Below are 17168 nucleotides of genomic sequence, written 5' to 3' on the forward strand. Positions count from 1 at the left end.
TTAAAGACAGATTAAGTTATCATCATATAGATTGTTAAGATGTTGGTCTACTGATCGAAAGGTCATGAGTTCAAATCCCAGCACCACCAAGCTGACACTGTTGGGCCATTGAGCAAGGCCCTTAACCATCAACTGCTCAGTTGTATAAAAATGAGAGAAATGTAAGTTGCTCTGGATAAGGGCATCTGCCAAACACCGTAAATGTACTGTGATTTCCTTGTAGGCGGACTGGCATTGCCAAATTGTCCATAGTGTGTGAATGGGTGTGTGTGTGAATGTGCCCTGCGATGGGTTGGCACCCCGTCCAGGGTGTTTCTCAGCCTTGTGCCCCAAGTCTCCTAGTATAGGTTCCAGGTTTCCTATGACCCTGTATAGGACAAGCAGTATGGAAATGGATGGATAGATGGATGCTATCTTAATTTATTGTTATTATATTGTTCTGATATGATCATCATCATCATATCAGCTATTGGTTACTACTTTGTTAATATCTGCATCATCATCATCAGCCACTGAAAAACCCATATCCATACCCATAAGGTCGACAGCTAATAGAGGTCTGGTTACTGTGAGCATATCATTTACATCATTTTCATACTCATCAAAACATTCAGCAAGCCCTTGTGCCCTGTAGATGGGGTGAAGTCATTCTGGAAGAAGAGAGCACTCTCATCAGGAAATGTTTCATCATACTATAAAGTCAGAAATGTTTTATTCATTTGCAGTAACACTTCCCTCTAAGTAGACAAGTGGACCCAAACCATTTCAGCACAGAGCTACTGATTTTTCCTTTCTGTGATGGCGGAGCTACAGCCCATGCACATTAACGGATTATCGCTCCTCACACGGTCACTGAAATGGTGGTGAAAGGACAACTCCCCTTCAGCACCCCCGGTGTTTTGGACAGCATGGCAGCACGTGGCTATAAGGCGGGGCAGCAGAATCACACATGGCTGGAAGAGGATGAGTGCCACAGCAGCTCGATACCCTCAGGGAGACGATGGCAGAGTATAAAAGGGGGCCTCAGAGACGGCCAGGTGAGCACATTCTCCTCGTATGGTAATGCTGATACCTGTTTCTTTGTTTTCAGCAGACAACAAAGATTACGAGGACATCACCTCTCCCTGGCTGACTCTCACCGGGTCACTGCCTCCCAGCTGAAGAGACCGCTCCCTGGGTCACGTCACGCCTCTAATCAGCCTCACTTTACACACCCCGGAATGAGACCATGTAGAGCGCCACAATTTGGCATTTCAATCCCCACTCCCTTCCCAAACCATCTCACACCAATAAATAAGCACTAAGCAATAAGTGTCTGCTGCTGAATTTGAATTTGAACTCCAGAGATGTCGTCGAAGCCTATCTCCTAGCCTTTGTGCGAGTTGCCCAGTGGGAAGTATGGGCAGAAGCTGAATGGATCTTCACTCCTCTTCTCTCTTGGGAAACACAAAAAGCCTACTACGTCCTCTCACTCACTGAGGCCGAAGACTATAACACCCTAAAAAGCGAGATCCAAGTTTGTTGTGGTCTGTCCCCCACCCAAGCGGCGGACACTCTACTGCGCACCACAAAATGATGGCTACAGCCAGAGCAACGCGCCGCGATAGAAGTGGCTAAAAGGGTGGCCATGGACAGGTTGCTGAGTGCTCTGCCACCTGAGGAGTGGAAAGCTATAGGCATGAAGACCCCCAGCAACCCCGGAGTGATGCTAGAGGCCCTTGATTGTGCACTGGACATCCTAGAATTCAGCAGGGAAAGGCGACGAACAGGCAACTTAGCCCGGCCCCAAGCTTTCCCACCATGCCACCCTGAGAGGAACCAATCAGGGGAGAGGAGAGAAAATGCAAACTGCCCTACCTATACATTTCCCCGGGACAAGCCCATGCCCACCAAGATGGACCTAGCGCCTCCACAAACGGTCAGCAAATCTTGGTTGGCAGGATGTACCCTCCACAAGACAGACCCTCCCAGAACACCCACCCTACAAGTGGAAGAGGACGGTTGACCTTTCACGGCTCTACTGGATTCGGGGAGCACGGTGACCTTAGCCCACATTCATGACCAGAGTGGCTAAAAGAAGAGGAACAATCGCAGTAACATGTTTGCATGGTGATGTGCATCTGGTCCCTGCTGCAGAAATACAGATAAAAAGCCACACCGGTACATGGCCCCTCCTTGTGGGCCTGATCCCGGAGCTGCCAGTCCCACTACTTCTCAGGAGGGATTAGCTAGGGTTCCCCACAGCCACCAGGGTTCACCGGAAGAAGAAGCCGCCTACAGCAACGCGGGTCCGGCAGGCCTACATAGCCCAGGAAGGAGGGAATGCCAGTACAGAAGGTGAGATATATACACACCTAATAACCCTGTTTCTTTTAAGTTTCAACAGGCAACACGAGAGGGGAACTTTGGGCGCGAACAGAAAGAGGGCGACCGACTTAGGCGTAGCTGGCCCCAGGTGCAACAGGTAGAAGTTGTCATGCAAAACCCAGATCAAAGGCTCCCAACATCATATTTCCTGGTGCGAAATGGGTTGCTTTATCACAAATACCAAATACCGGGGTCAACTTGTCGACCTTATGGTGGTCCCCAGGTCAAAAACCCGGCCCACGCTCAGCCACTCTGCGGGTACTTGGGGGGGCCAGGAGCACCATGGAAAAGTTAAAAGACCGGTTCCTCTGACCCGGAATGGACACAGAAATCTGGGCTTTTTGCTGACAGTGCCCCCAGTGCCAGTGCACTCGCCCACAGAAGCCCTCACCCGCCCCCTCATTCCACTCCCCATCATTGGCATCCCTTTCGAGCGAATTGACATGGACCTCATAGGGCCCCTCCCAAAATCCCCCTGGGGTCATGAATACATTATGGTTATCATGGACTATGCCACCAGATACCCCTAGATTGGTACCACTATGGAAAGCCACCCCCTGCTACATTACAAAAGAGCTTATGCTCCTGTTCAACTGGGTGGGGATCCTCAAAGACATCCTAACAGACCATGTTATGCCATTCACATGAAAACTAATGATTGAGCTGTCTATTGCAGGGTAAACACCTGAGGACGTCCGTCTACCACACACAGATGGATGGAACTGCCCTATGTCCTCTTCGCCGTCTGAGAGTGCCGACAAGCATCCACAGGTTTTGCTCCCTTCTAACTTCTCTTCGGACAGCGTCCTCTGGGAATGTTGGATGTGTCCCAGGAGGTGTGGGAGGAACAGCCCTCCCCGTTCTGCTCACACATTGAGTTCGTCCAGGACATGCAAGATTGGATTGACAGAGTGACACCGATTGGCCGACAGCAAAATGGAGACTGCACAGAAGGAACAGCAGAAGACATACAGCCGGCCAGCACAGCCACGGGAGTTCCAGCCCGGCAACCAGTTACTTCTCCTGCTACCCACCGCCTCATGCAAGTTCCTGGCTCGCTGGCAAGGCCTATACACAGTCCTCGAGAGGGTGGGTCCCATGAACTAACGCCTGCGACAGCCTGGTAAGCATGCAGACACCCAATTATGTCACTTTAATCTCTTTTAAAAAATGGGTTGAATTAGCTACAGTGGCGTCTGCTTTCGCTGCCATGTACACAGATCCCAATGAGCATACCCTGGTCCATTGAGGAGAAGACTTCAGCCCCACGCAGTGCCAGCAGCTGATGGAGCTGGTGGACCAGTTCACCGACATTTTCTCCTCCACCCACAGGATGACTCATCTGGACCACCACGAGAACAAAACACCTCCGGGAATGGTGGTAAGGCAGCGGCCCTACTGTGTGGAAGAAGTGGGATGAATGCTACGGGATGGGATCATTGAAGAATTCTCTAGCCCCTGGTCCAGCCCCATCGTGGTTGTACCAAAGTCTGACGGAAACTGGAGACTGTGCAATATCAGCGCAATATCAGAATTTGACAGCTACCCCCTGCCCTGAGTGGATGACCTGGCTGCGGAGAGCCTGGTTCATCTCCACCCTCGATCTCACCAAAGGTTACTGGCAAGTCGCACTAGCCACGGATGCTAAAGAAAAACAGCCTTGAGCACCGCCTGTGGCCACTGCAGTACAGGGTTCTCCCCTTCGGCCTTCATGGAACATTCGAAAGGCTGATGGATATCGTCTGCCAATACACCAATACACAGCCACGTTCCTGGACAACCTGGTAATTCACTCCACCACCTGGTCAGACCATCTATTCCATCTCAGGAAGGTACTAAGAGAGTTCTGGAAGGCAGGGCTGATGGCCAACCCAAAAACGTGCCATCTGGGGCTGACCGAGGCACAGTACCTGTGGTATTGTATCGGCTGTGACCTGCTTAAACCTCAGGAAAAAAAGAGAGACGCAGTTAAAGGCTACCCGCAACCCACGACAAAGAAACAGGGTTAGTTCTTTCTTGGGTATAGTATAATATTACTGTAACTTCTCTTCTCTAGTCCCCTCTCAGACATAACAAAGAAGGGACAGCCAGACCGAGTGGGGTGGACAGCTGAGACATAGGAGGTGTTCCAGGCCCTGAAACGAGCACTCACTAGCGCCCCAGTGCTGAGGAACCCCACTTTCAACCGCCCCTTTATAGTGTACACAGACGCTTCAGAGGAAGGCCTGGGTGCCGTCCTCTCACAGACCTTTGGAGGAGAAGAGCACCCGGTAATGTACATCAGCAGGAAGCTGTCCCTAGCCGAGAGGAAGTACGCTGCAGTGGAAAGAGAAACCCTTGCAATTAAGTGGGTCATCGAGGAGCTGCGTTACTATCTGGCAGGCCAACACTTCACCCTAGTCACCGACCACACTCCTCTGCAGTGGATGGCCAAGGCAAAGGAAACCAACGCCAGGGTAACGCGATGGTTCCTTTCATTGCAGGACTTCTTGTTCCAGGTAGTACACCGAGCAGGAGCCCAACATGGAAATCATGCTGACATGCCCTGTGGGCCCAACACCCAGTGACAATACCCTTGGGGCTGAGGTGGGGTACTGTGAAGGGCGGCGCTACAGCCTGCGCACATCAACAGATTATCACTCCTTTCATGGCCACTGAAATGGTGCTGAAAGGACAGCTCTCCTTCAGAACCCCGGTGTTTTGGACAGCACAGTAGCTTGTGGCTATAAGGTGGGGCAGCAGACTCACACAAGGCTGGAAGAGGATGAGTGCCGTGGCACCTCTATACCCTCGGGGAGACGATGGCAGAGTATAAAAGTGGGGCTTCAGAGACAGCCAGGTGAGCACGTTCTCCCCATATGGTAATGCTGATGGCTGTTTCTTTGTTTTCAGCAGACAACAAAGACTGCAAGGACGACATCGCTCCCTGGCTGACTCCCATCGCGTCACTGCCTCCCAGCCTCCTGGGTCACGTCGCGCTTCTGCTCAGCCTCATTTCACTCACCCCGGACCGAGACAGTGATCGTGCAGATCTCCACGATTTGGCATTTCACTCCCCACTCCCTTCCCAAACCACCTCATGCCAATAAATAAGCACCAAGTTTTCCCTTACTTTGGTCTCGTGTGTCTGTGCTTTGCCTCTTGCAGCCCTGAGTCACTACACTTTCACACATTTGTAAGTAAGGATTGGTGCTGGAAAACAGGATCATGTGTTGGAGCAGGAACTGAGAAAACACAGGCAGACAGGATGGTTCAGTGATGGCTTTTAGTCATATCCAGACGTCACTGTGGAATCAGGATTGTTAGAAGTCACTGAGCGTATGAAGCCCAAAAACAGATCAGGGCTTGTTTCTTTTGATGTGGTATGACACTGATGTTCTCCACTAGCAAATATGTGTCCATTAGTAGTGTTGTGGAAGCACACACTGAATGTTTTGGAAGAGAATCTTAAAGGCACTCTGTATCAGAAGACATGAAATCATCAAAAAAGTCAAATCATCAAATCATCGTCAAATCATCCAAAAGTAAAATCATGGCAGGCCTTCGTTCCATACTGCTGTGATCATTTCAACCTAGGTCAGAGTCGGTTTCCGATTTTAGCAATAGATTATTACGTTTTCCTCTCATTTTAGTTCAGAGTGAATTTGATTAAATTGATTGGAGAGGATTTAATAAAATCTGCCCATCCTCATTAACCACACCACATTTTCCTTTTAATCTCATTTCATGGTTCTGCACTAGCGGATGTTTTTGTTGGCAGAGGATCTCTGGGGACAGTACTTAAGTTTCCTAAAACATTATGAAAATATTATGAATTTTCCAAATTAATTGCTACTAAAAAGGTTGCTATTTTTTTTCTGTACATACAACGTCATACTGCATTTTCATCAGTAATCTTATTATACCAACAAAAACACTTATTTTTCTGTGTGTTGCCTGAGAGCATACTATTGGGCAGCTAATATTTCAATGCTAAACTGTAAAGAAACACAAGTGTAGGTAGGGCTCTGGATTGGCTGCGTCCTGAAATACCCTTATAGTGTTCAGCTCAGGGCATACTGGGTACACAGCAGGTCGTTCATGCCAGTACGTTTGTTTGTGAATGCATCAGTTTGTGCGACTGCATGTGGGAGACTACTGTCTGTGTGCAAGTGTGTGTATGCAAGCTCTCAGTGGACTCTTTATGCCCACGCCTTTCCTGGGTAACAATAGAGGGAACACAAGAGTTGCTTTTCCACTCAGAGCCCACAGAAGCATTGATTCCTAGACCCAGTGTCCTCTCCTGCTGCAGAGATCTCAGCATTTACATTTACTGTTACATATATTTACATTTATTCACTGCATAGATGCTTTTATCATTGCTGTGTGTTTCCACCAACTGACCAGAAAAATCTCTCCATTTCCACAGGCTGACATAATTGTTACCCACAGCTCACTGTGGCTACTGTGGATCTGCCTCTCAAAACATATTCCTACAGTCTTATAACTATATACTCAGTGGCCATTTTACTGGGAACACTATATTAATAATGGACAGGACCTCCTTTGCTACAGAACAACTTCAGTTTTTTCTGGCATGGATTCCACAAGCTGTTGAAAGAGTTTCTTTGAGATTCTGGTCCGTGTTAATGTCACAAAGTTGCCCTATTGGATTCAGATCTGCCAATTGAAGTATGCTGGAAGTAGCCCTTATTAGATGGGTCAATTGTGACCATAAATGGATGCATGAGGTCAGCAGCAATACTCCGATAAGCTATTTTAAGCCATTTAAATGATGCTTGAATGGTATTAAGGGGCCCCAATGTGTGCAAAGAAAACATTCCCAATCCCTAACTGTTGGCACAAGATAGGTTATGTCTACAGATTCATGCTGTTGACACGTTTACATTTAATGTGGGCAGATGCCCTTATCCAGGGCGACTTACATTTATCTCATTTATACAACTGAGCAGTTGAGGGTTAAGGGCTTTGCTCAAGGGCCCAGCAGTGGCAGCTTGCTAGTGCTGGGATTTGAACTCTCAACCTTCTGGTCAATAGGCCAACATCATAACCACTGAGCTATCACTGTGTATGGCCAACAACCATGACACAGTCTGATTCTGGTATTTGATGAGAACATTACCTGAAGCTCTTGACCTGTATCTGCATGGTCTTTTACATTGTGCTGCTGCCACATTATTGACTGATTGGATAAGTGCATGAGCTGGTATAAAGGTGTTCCTATTAAAGTGACCAGTCAGTTTTTATTGTCATCTCTTGACAGATCTTGGCTGCTTATCTCAGTATTCTCACCAGCCCTAGCTGCCTGTCTCACTCTTTCTATATCTGTGTTTCTCTTTCCCACTGTATTTCTCCGTTTCACTCTCCTTCTCTATGTATCTAATTTTTTTCTGTGTACCTAACATGCATCTAGTTTAGTTTTTTGCGCCCTCTCTTGTGTGTACCTCTCTCTGTAACTGTTTTCTATGCCTCTTGCTATCCACAACATGCATCTAGTTAAGTTTTTTGATCTCTCTTCTCATGTGTGTGCACGCTCTGCAAGAAGAGTGCTGTGTGTTAAACAAGACACATGTAAAGGCCTGCTGTTCTCCACAGGTGTGTGTCCCACCCCACGCACCACCACGGCCCTCACGTGTGTGTTGCGTTGTTTCCCGTGCGAGCCGTCTTGGGCCGGCAGCCCCTTCGTGCAACGTGCACCAAGCCCGCCTATGCTCACCATGACGCGCTCCAAAACCTTCCAGGCTTACCTTCCCACCTGTCACCGCACTTACAGCTGCATCCACTGCCGTGCACACCTCGCCAACCACGACGAGCTCATCTCTAAGGTGATCATGATTTCTGTATGGAGTTTCTTGCCAAACTTTTTTTTCATTCAGTTATTCACTTTTTTAGTCAGTTTGAGAGACTGTTTGTCATTATGTAAATGGAAGACTGAATACATATCTAACTGTGGTAGCAGGCAAGAGCAAACATGATCAGAGCAGAAGAGGTTGAGGTCAGACTAGCAGATGCTGCACAGCTTGTTGTCACTGTTTCACATTGCACAGAGACAAGATATGCTTTTAATAGACAAATCTGTTGTAAGAGATGCTTATAAGCTGTTTTATTGCTTTTCTTTTAGTCCTTTCAAGGAAGTCAAGGCAGAGCCTATCTTTTCAACTCTGTGTAAGTATATAGCAAGGATGCTTACCTCCAAACAAATTCCAACACAGTTTGGACATTTTCCTGCTCTAACACACCACAAAATCTGGTCATTAACTAGTGACTTGAATCAGATGTGTTAAAGCAAGGTACTTACCAAACTGTACTGGAATCTAGCCCTCCAGAACTGGAGTAAGGCACCTGTAGTAGATAACATATATGATCAAAAGGTTTATCCAGTGTCATATGCTCATACATATTGCTTTTTTTTTTCAGCGTATCTATCTGTCTGTCTCTCAACAGGGTGAATGTAGGTTGTGGTCCAGCAGAAGAGCGAGTGCTCCTCACCGGCCTACACGCAGTAGCAGACATCTACTGTGAGAACTGCAAAACTACACTGGGTTGGAAATATGTGAGTGTAAGAACATGTACAGACATATTTACACCACTAAATGCTCTCAAGGCAACACGCTTATTTGTGTTTACAAACATTTGACTGATTCCTGTATTTGTTTTCTGGTATGTTCATAAGTCTCTTATAAGCACAGGAGCGTATTTGGATTTGCTACGGTCACGGACACGCATCAGCTGATTTAGGATCCCAGAATAAATAGCAATCTACTGTTACGCTATGCAAAGATTGCAAGTCTACTCTTAAAGTCAATCCCTAAGGGGCTTGCATTCTTCGCTAAGTCACATGGTGTCCATTTTTGCTCAGCAGCTGCACCACTTGTCGATATTTTTACATGCATTGCTGGTTCTGGATTTCTGTTCAGGCTTGTCATACAAGTTATTAGCTGACTTGTACACACATTTACATTTACATTTATTCATTTAGCAGAAAAGTTATTTAAGTTGTACAAGTTATTAGCTGACTTGTAGATACGAATACACCTCACATTTGCACCCAAAGATGACCGCGTGATTAAGGAATGGACCATAAATTAATAAGGTTGTTTGGATGCGTTATTGTCAAATGGACAGGTCAGATCAGATCAGAGCCATCCACTACCCTAGAAAAAGGAACGTATTCAGAGTTAGTGATTTGAGTTGAAAGTATATGTCAATAGCTACGTGAGGGAAGTTATCCATAAGCAGGCGTTTACCTTGATTTTTTGATAAGGCCATTCAGATTAACGCATCAATTAATGCGTCCAAGGTGACCTGGTCGGTAGGCTGTAGAGAAACCCTTATTCTTGGGACATTTTTCTTTCTGTAAAACTGTATAAGAGGTGAAGTCTGGATTAGAGTCAGCGGTTGGACAAATCGGATTACATGTCCAGGATGTCGTACTTGCCTGGCAGCTACACATTTGACCAAATTGATTAAACAACTAGAAAAAGAGAAAAATCTTACTCTTTATTGACTTTTACAAAACCAAGTTGTTGTTTTTTTTTGGTATGAGTTTCTTGACTTCATGTGCTTCATGGTGCTGTGACGTACCTTGACATCACAACTGCTGAGCTACACACATCGGCCAAGGAGCAATCTGGTTGGCAGTATTTACTACGTGGATTAATTAGCATGCATGGATGACTGATGATCTTTTCAACACACAGGAATATGGAAACAAAAACTCCAGCACAAGTGTAACTCTCGTTGCAATAAGTAACGGTCACCTCATGGTTAAACACATCAAGGGTACAAACACCATGTGTTACATTAAAAACTTTGTTAGAAGAGGATAATGAACCTACACTTACTTCCCTTAGTAATAGTAGTAGTAGTAATAATAATAATAATAACAACATGTTTAAGTTAAATATAGTGCCTTTCTCACACCCAAGGTCGCTTTACAATTACAAAAAACAAACGCAGAAAAAATAAAATCACAGAGTCCTCCAAAAGCTAACAGAATCTAAATTTAGTGGTATAGCTGCTCATAGTCCCACTGAAGGCCTACACAATTATGTCCCACACAGCCTTACTCTCAACTGGAAAACTGCATTTATGCACTTAAATAGCATATGAAGAGCTAGCTGTCATGAATTTCCCCTCACACTGAGTACTGGAGCATTCAGCACGCGAGTCCGGGTTGCCACTGACTTTGTTTGTGTTTCCACGTGTGTTTTTTGTGATTGGTTGTTTCCCATATGTGTCGTCATCACCCACAGCTGTTTCTGTTTCCCCTTTTGATTAGTTTGTACATTTTAAAGTTTGGAGTGTGACTGTGGGGATTTGTGATCATTCAGACGAGAGCATTAGTGAGATCAGGCACTGATGTTGGGTGAGGAGGCCTGGGGTGCAGTTAGTGTTACAGTTCATCCCAAAGGTGTTCAGTGGGGTTGAGGTCAAGGCTCTGCGCAGGACACTCAAGTTCTTCCACTCCAATCTTGGAAAAACATTGCCTTCGCCCATGACACGACCGTGGTGGGTCTCATCAGCAAGAACGACGAGTCAGCATACAGAGAAGAGGTGCAGCAGCTAACGGACTGGTGCAGAGCCAACAACCTGTCTCTGAATGCGTACAAAACAAAAGAGATGGTTGTTGAGTTCAGGAGAGCACGGAGCGACCACTCTCCGCTGAACATCTCCAGCGGACGGCTCCTCCGTGGAGATCGTCAAGAGCACCAAATTCCTTGGTGTTCACCTGTCAGAGAACCTCACTCGGTCCCTCAACACCAGCTCCATAACCAAGAAAAACCCAGCTGCGTCTCTACTTTCTGTGAAGTCTGAAAAAAGCCCATCTCCCACCCCTCATCTTCACCCTGTTCTACAGAGGAACTACTGAGAGCATCCTGAGCAGCGGCGTCACTGCCCGGTTTGGAAATTGCTCCGTATTGGATCGCAAGACCCTGCAGCGTATAGTGAGGACAGCTGAGAAGATCATTGGGGTCTCTCTTCCCTCCATCATAGCCACCAGCATTGTGGATGACCCCACACACCCCTCAGACAAACTCTTCACCCTCCTGCTGTCTGCAAAAGGGTACCGAAGCATTCGGGCACTCGCGGCCAGACAGTGTAACAGCTTCTTCCCACAAGCCATCAGACTCCTCAGTACTCAATCCTCAATACTCAGATACTAGACTGGCACACACACACACTGAACTGAACACCATCCCATTCCCCTTGCAATTTTTGCACATTTCTGTACTGACAACCTGTATTTCTGCTGCTAATGTACTTATAAAAATATTGTATTCAATTTCTTGTCACCACTATACTCTTTACCTGGCTGCTACTTCAATAACTGCTATGTCTACATATGGTATAAGTGAGTCTGCTGAATACTATGTCATGGTATGTTATGTTTATATTCATAGCATTATATTTGTTTGCCTTTTCGCACTACCTGTTATATCGGATACTTCCGTACTAGAACTGTGTACTGGTCGGAGCTACACTGTCACTTACTGTGCCTATTGTCCTGTTTTAGTAGGTACAGTACTGTCTTGTGTTGCTTGGACACGTTTGTATGTACACTTTATGTAGAATGTGTAGATCTTATTTAGTTCTGTGTCGTCTAATGTGGTTAGTGTGTTGTGTGAAGCACCGTGGTCCTGTGTCGTGTCGTTTCACTGTGTACTGCACCAGCTATATATGGTTTAAATGACAACAAAGCCACTTGTCTTCATGGAGCTGGTTTTGTGCACAGGGGCATTGTCATGCTGGAACAGGTTTGGGCCTCTTAGTGTCAGTGAAGGGAAATCGTAATGATGCAGCATACAGAGACATCCTATACAATCGTGTTGCTTGCAACTTTGTATGGGGAAGGCTCATATATGGGAGTGACGGTCAGGTGTCCACAAACTTTTGGCTATATTGTGTATCTTAGCTACCACTTCTTAGCCTAGTTAATTAGGTTTCCGGGCAACCAAAACATAGGTCTGAATAGCTCATTAGAGCTTACACATGCCCAGTGGGCTAGCTAGCTTTATACTTTGTATGTCTCTGAGAAAGAGGGGGAAAAAAGAGAAAAAATAAAGAAACTGACACATTTTGATACTCCATTCCTTATTCTGCGCTCTCTCTCTCTCTCTCTTTCGTTCTCTCTCTCTGTGTCCACCTCTCTTTAGGAGCATGCCTTTGAGAGCAGTCAGAAGTACAAGGAGGGTAAGTTTATCATCGAGCTGGCCCACATGATAAAGGACAATGGCTGGGACTGAGGTGTGAGGGAGCTGTGATGGAGAATGGATGAACCAGTTCAGATGCTGGCTGTGTGGGTAAACAAGTGACGCTGGTTTCATGTCGCCTTCTCTCTTGTATTCTATTTAACATTTCTCCCACACACACACAAACACTCCTAGTTCCAGGGTTGCAGGTGTACAGTCAGGGGTTCTGAACAAGGTACAGAGGAGGAACAGTGTGTGTGTGTGTGTGTGTGTGTGTGTGTGTGTGTGTGTGTGTGTGTGTGTGCATCCCAGCTGAATGAATGAACATGTGAATATGTGAACACATCCAATAAATGGTGTGTAGACATGTACACTCGCCTAGATATATACACCAAACTAGTTACTTGCATGTCCCAACCATGTTAGCCCAAGACAACCCAGTGTGTTCATGTGCATCTGGGTTCCAAACTTGGCAGGGCCGTGGGGTCACAGAGTTAAAGAGTCTATATAGGAAAGTGCTAAGGTGATTATCCCAAGTCCAGCTGAGTTTGGCCACTGCCAGCTTGGGCCAATATGACGGGTCTCTGAATGGGCCTCTGATGGAGCCAACCAATGAAAGAGGCCCATATGAGGGGTAAAACCAGTCATATTGGCAGGCAGAGCTTTCTAATGAGACTGCCCTGTCTCACCGTTTATAAGACACTAACATCTGATCCATTCTGAGTAGCTCTCCTTTGCCCTTACATACAAAACAGAATGTTAACCAGTGTGTGTATATAACTGGATACACTGTGTTTTATTCGGACCTAATAACCTGCATTCAGCATTAGCCGTTAGCCGCCTGTGCTATTCCTGCTTTTGCTGTGTGATGATATTTTTAGGAATTACCGCTGGGCACGAGGACGAGGTTTTCAGAGCTTTCTCACAGGACGTGCAGAAACTGAGGTAAAATACTGGAATACTGCCTCCTCCTAGCAAGCATTTTTAGAGATTTAACTCCAGAGATTAAAGCCAGTTAGCAGTGACACCTTGTTGGTGTCTCCACGTCAACCAAAGAACCCGTCCACCTATAATCAGTTACACGAACAGTCGGTAGGCTGTAGTGACATGAGAGGCCCAGGCTTTGCCAGGCACTCGCGGTGACCAACATCACCAGCTGCAGCGTGGCACAAACACAAAATTTCCAAAAACAACGAACCATTTTCTTTCATTCATTCATCTATCCATATGTAGTGTGTGCAAAAGGGTTTAGTGAAGTAAAATCTAAATACAAGGATGTGGCAGATAAGTAATATTTTCTAGGCCAATTATATTACTCGTACTTCCAATAAGCAGCACAAAGGCATATCACAAACATGACATAAATGTGTATCTTAGTTGTGTGATGCAGCTCTCTGGCAACAAGTATTTTGAGTTGTCTAAGCACTCACTCAGCACTCCTTATATACATCTGGTATGGGTGGAGCTGGGATAGATGTGGCCAGGGGTGTAACCTGGCCTGCGCATTCAGGGCTGTAACCCTCGAAGATTTTTTCTTTAGCCCCGAATAATTCTCCTCTTGGAGCGGTTTGTCACTACGGAACTGAACGTCAGTAAAAGAAGACGGTGGTGTTGTAAATTTATATCTTCACTGAACGGAGGCGAGACCAATCAGACAGGGTTTACAGGAAAATACGTGGATATACTCGTGTCTTATTGGCTGACAGTCTCTCAATTCTGCCAAACGCTAGCTCACACAGTCAGTGTGAGGAAAAATTGATAAACACCAATATTTTGATTGATTGATTGATTGATTGATTGATTGAAACTGAAACAGTAACATCCTCTGATGCTGAGCAGGAAAACAAGGTGTGTAAATGTCTATATGAGTTCCAGTTTACGTGAACATGATATGAACAGAGCATAAGGAAAGCACTGTAGCAGCTAAACCCATACAATGATTATGGCTTAGCTGTGCTTCCCCTTGGCTAGAGACACCAAACTAGCATAGTTAAAAAAGTTTTATATTCAAGTTTTATCAGTCTGGTTGTCCTACAAACAGTGACAACACCCGAGGCAAGTTTTATTATAAATCCAACTTTTTCTGATCATGTCATACATTGACAGCTAAGTTACCACAGCTTCCATCAAACAAAACTTAGACTACTAGCTGAGCTGGAAAAAATGCAAGAAAACAAAAATGCATGGAAACAGTCTTATTCATAAGAACGGTTTTAAACGTTTGTTTGTTTTTTTTTATGGAGAAGAATCTGGGCTGAGCCCCGGATGATTAACAGTCCAGCTAACGCCCCTGGATGTAGCCACCAGTTCCATATGCTGTTGAACTATAATCATAAAATCCCATACAGTATCATATGTATTGCTGTCATTGTTGTGCATTTCCAGCATGCATTTTGTTCACTCCTATTAATCATGAACTCATCAAATTATCCAATGATTACCATAAAGCTCCAAGTTTGTGTGATGCCAGATACCAAATGACCAAAATGAGTTGAGATCATGAAAATACCAATAATGCTGCATGTGACAGTCTTTGTGTACACAGATGAAGATCAGGGTTAAGGAGTTAAAAGGCCAGCTTTTGTCTCTTACGGTGAAATGCATTATTTCTTATTGTAAATGACAGATATTAATATATTTCAGCACTTACATGTAATGAGAGGCATCACTATTTAGGTTGATCTGTGTGTTTCAGAGTGTAAATATACATGTATGGTTTGTTATTTATGACTGAATATCATACTGTGCTTTCTGTCTGGAGCCCTAATTGGGTGTGCAATATTTGCAACGTTTTTTCTTTCTTTTTGTTTTTTTGTTTGTTTGTTTTTTACTCTTGAAAATGTTTCAAGCTTAGTGTCTTTTATAAATTGTTGACTATATATTAACTACCGCTGGAGATTGATCTAAATTAAAATAAAAGATATGGCAAGTTGCCTTGTTTGTTGTGGGGTTTATTTATTTATTTTTTTAGATACTCCATGTAGCACATAATCATATAAATCATATTTTCACCTCGGTTTCTTTGGGCCTCAGCATGGCTTATACCTTATATCTTATACTATTAGTGGAAGCCATTCGATGTAAATGATGAGAATGGAAGAAAACTGTGGCTGTGCTCCACTCCAATGCTGTCTGCTTTTGCGAGGTTCTCCAGGCTCTTGTTTACAGCCGCACATGTCCCGGGCTTGCTCCGAGTTGCACTGCAGATCAGGTCTCCTAGCAACTGGGTTTCTCTATTCTCAAGTTGCGGAGGAGGAGTGTGTGTGTGTGTGTGTGTGTGTGTGTGTTGAGAGAGAACTGGCGTTATTCATTGTCTGGGTCCAGTATTATCAGGCGTACACAGACACAGCTCAGAAACTGAGGCCTGTTTGACGTCTGTGGGAAGGAACGTGGGTGATGTATTTGCTCTTTATTTCATCATGCCATCTGTGAAGGGTGAGAGATGAATGGTGAGGGCTCTCAGTGTTAGATGAGGGATGTGAAGGTTTAGCATCAAATCCACAATGAGTGTGGGGTGGTTGGTTGTTTTTTTTTTTCCTAGCCAGTCAGACACTATAGGATGAATGTATCCATATTTGTAATCCATTATGAAAACACTGACTCTAGCAGTAATTACAGCTGTAAGGTTTCTAGTGTTTGATGCTACAAGCTTGGAAGACCTACATTTGGAGATTTTCTTACATTTCTCTAGAGAAGTTCTCACTATTTTCAGATCCCTCCAGAGATTTTCAGTAAGGTTCAAGTCTCGACTGGGTCACTCAAGGACGTTGACCGAAGCCACTTCAGCATTGTCTTGGTTGTGTGTTTTGAGTCATTCTCATGTTGGAAGGTGAACTTTCACCCAAACCTGAGCAAGCCAGCGGTAACAATGGGAACTGAAAAACTGTCTGAGACAAGATGAGGGAAAAACCTAGAGAGGAACCAGACTCAGAAGGGAACCCATTCTCTTTTAGGTTTTAAAAAGATTATAAATCGTTAGTGTACAGATATAGAAGAGAAAAGTCAAACCATATTAAGTGTGTTGAAAGGATGTTCAGTATTAGCATGTAGTGAATAGGAGTCCTGGGATGAGCATAGATTATAGTTCTTGGGAACAAGTCTACAGTTGCCTTGCCTTAGATTATTTATTAAAGCAAGGGTGAGACTTGGGCATAAACTGTATCCATGAAAAACCTCCCCACATCAGCACAGTACCATCACATTACACATTACAGTGCTTCAGCGTAGGAATGGAAGTGGTCAGTTGATGAGCCTGGTTTCCTGTAGATGTAGCGCTTAGATTACAAGCCACAGTGTTCAATCTTGGTTCATCAGATCATAGAATCTTGTTTTTCATGACCAGAGGAGCAGTACTCCAAGTGAATAATAATAATTCCTTAGATTTATATAGCGCTTTACTAGGCATTCAAAATCTCCTCAACCACCACTAGTGTGTAGCATCCACCTGGATGATGCGACAGCAGCCACAGTGCTCCAGAACGCCCACCACACACCAGCTATTAGTGGAGAGAGTGAGTGATCTAGCCAATTCAGAGATGGGGATTATTAGGGGGCCGTGATAGAGATAGGGCCAATGGGGGAATTTCACCGGGGTTATACCCCTACTCA

General features: G+C 45.1%; 1 protein-coding gene across 1 annotated transcript; it reads left to right on the forward strand.

The window, feature by feature from the left end:
- Positions 1–1977: 1977 nt before the first annotated feature.
- Positions 1978–16964, forward strand: ypel2b (yippee-like 2b). The gene is given in 6 exon segments (XM_053647135.1): positions 1978–2337; positions 7963–8056; positions 8059–8192; positions 8489–8532; positions 8812–8920; positions 12525–16964. Coding segments are annotated over 6 exon segments (486 nt in total). The 5' UTR covers positions 1978–2322; the 3' UTR covers positions 12615–16964.
- The last annotated feature ends 204 nt before the right edge of the window (positions 16965–17168 follow it).

This window comes from Ictalurus furcatus, chromosome 17 (assembly GCF_023375685.1).
Source record: "Ictalurus furcatus strain D&B chromosome 17, Billie_1.0, whole genome shotgun sequence".
In the NCBI taxonomy this organism is placed as follows: Eukaryota; Metazoa; Chordata; class Actinopteri; order Siluriformes; family Ictaluridae; genus Ictalurus; species Ictalurus furcatus.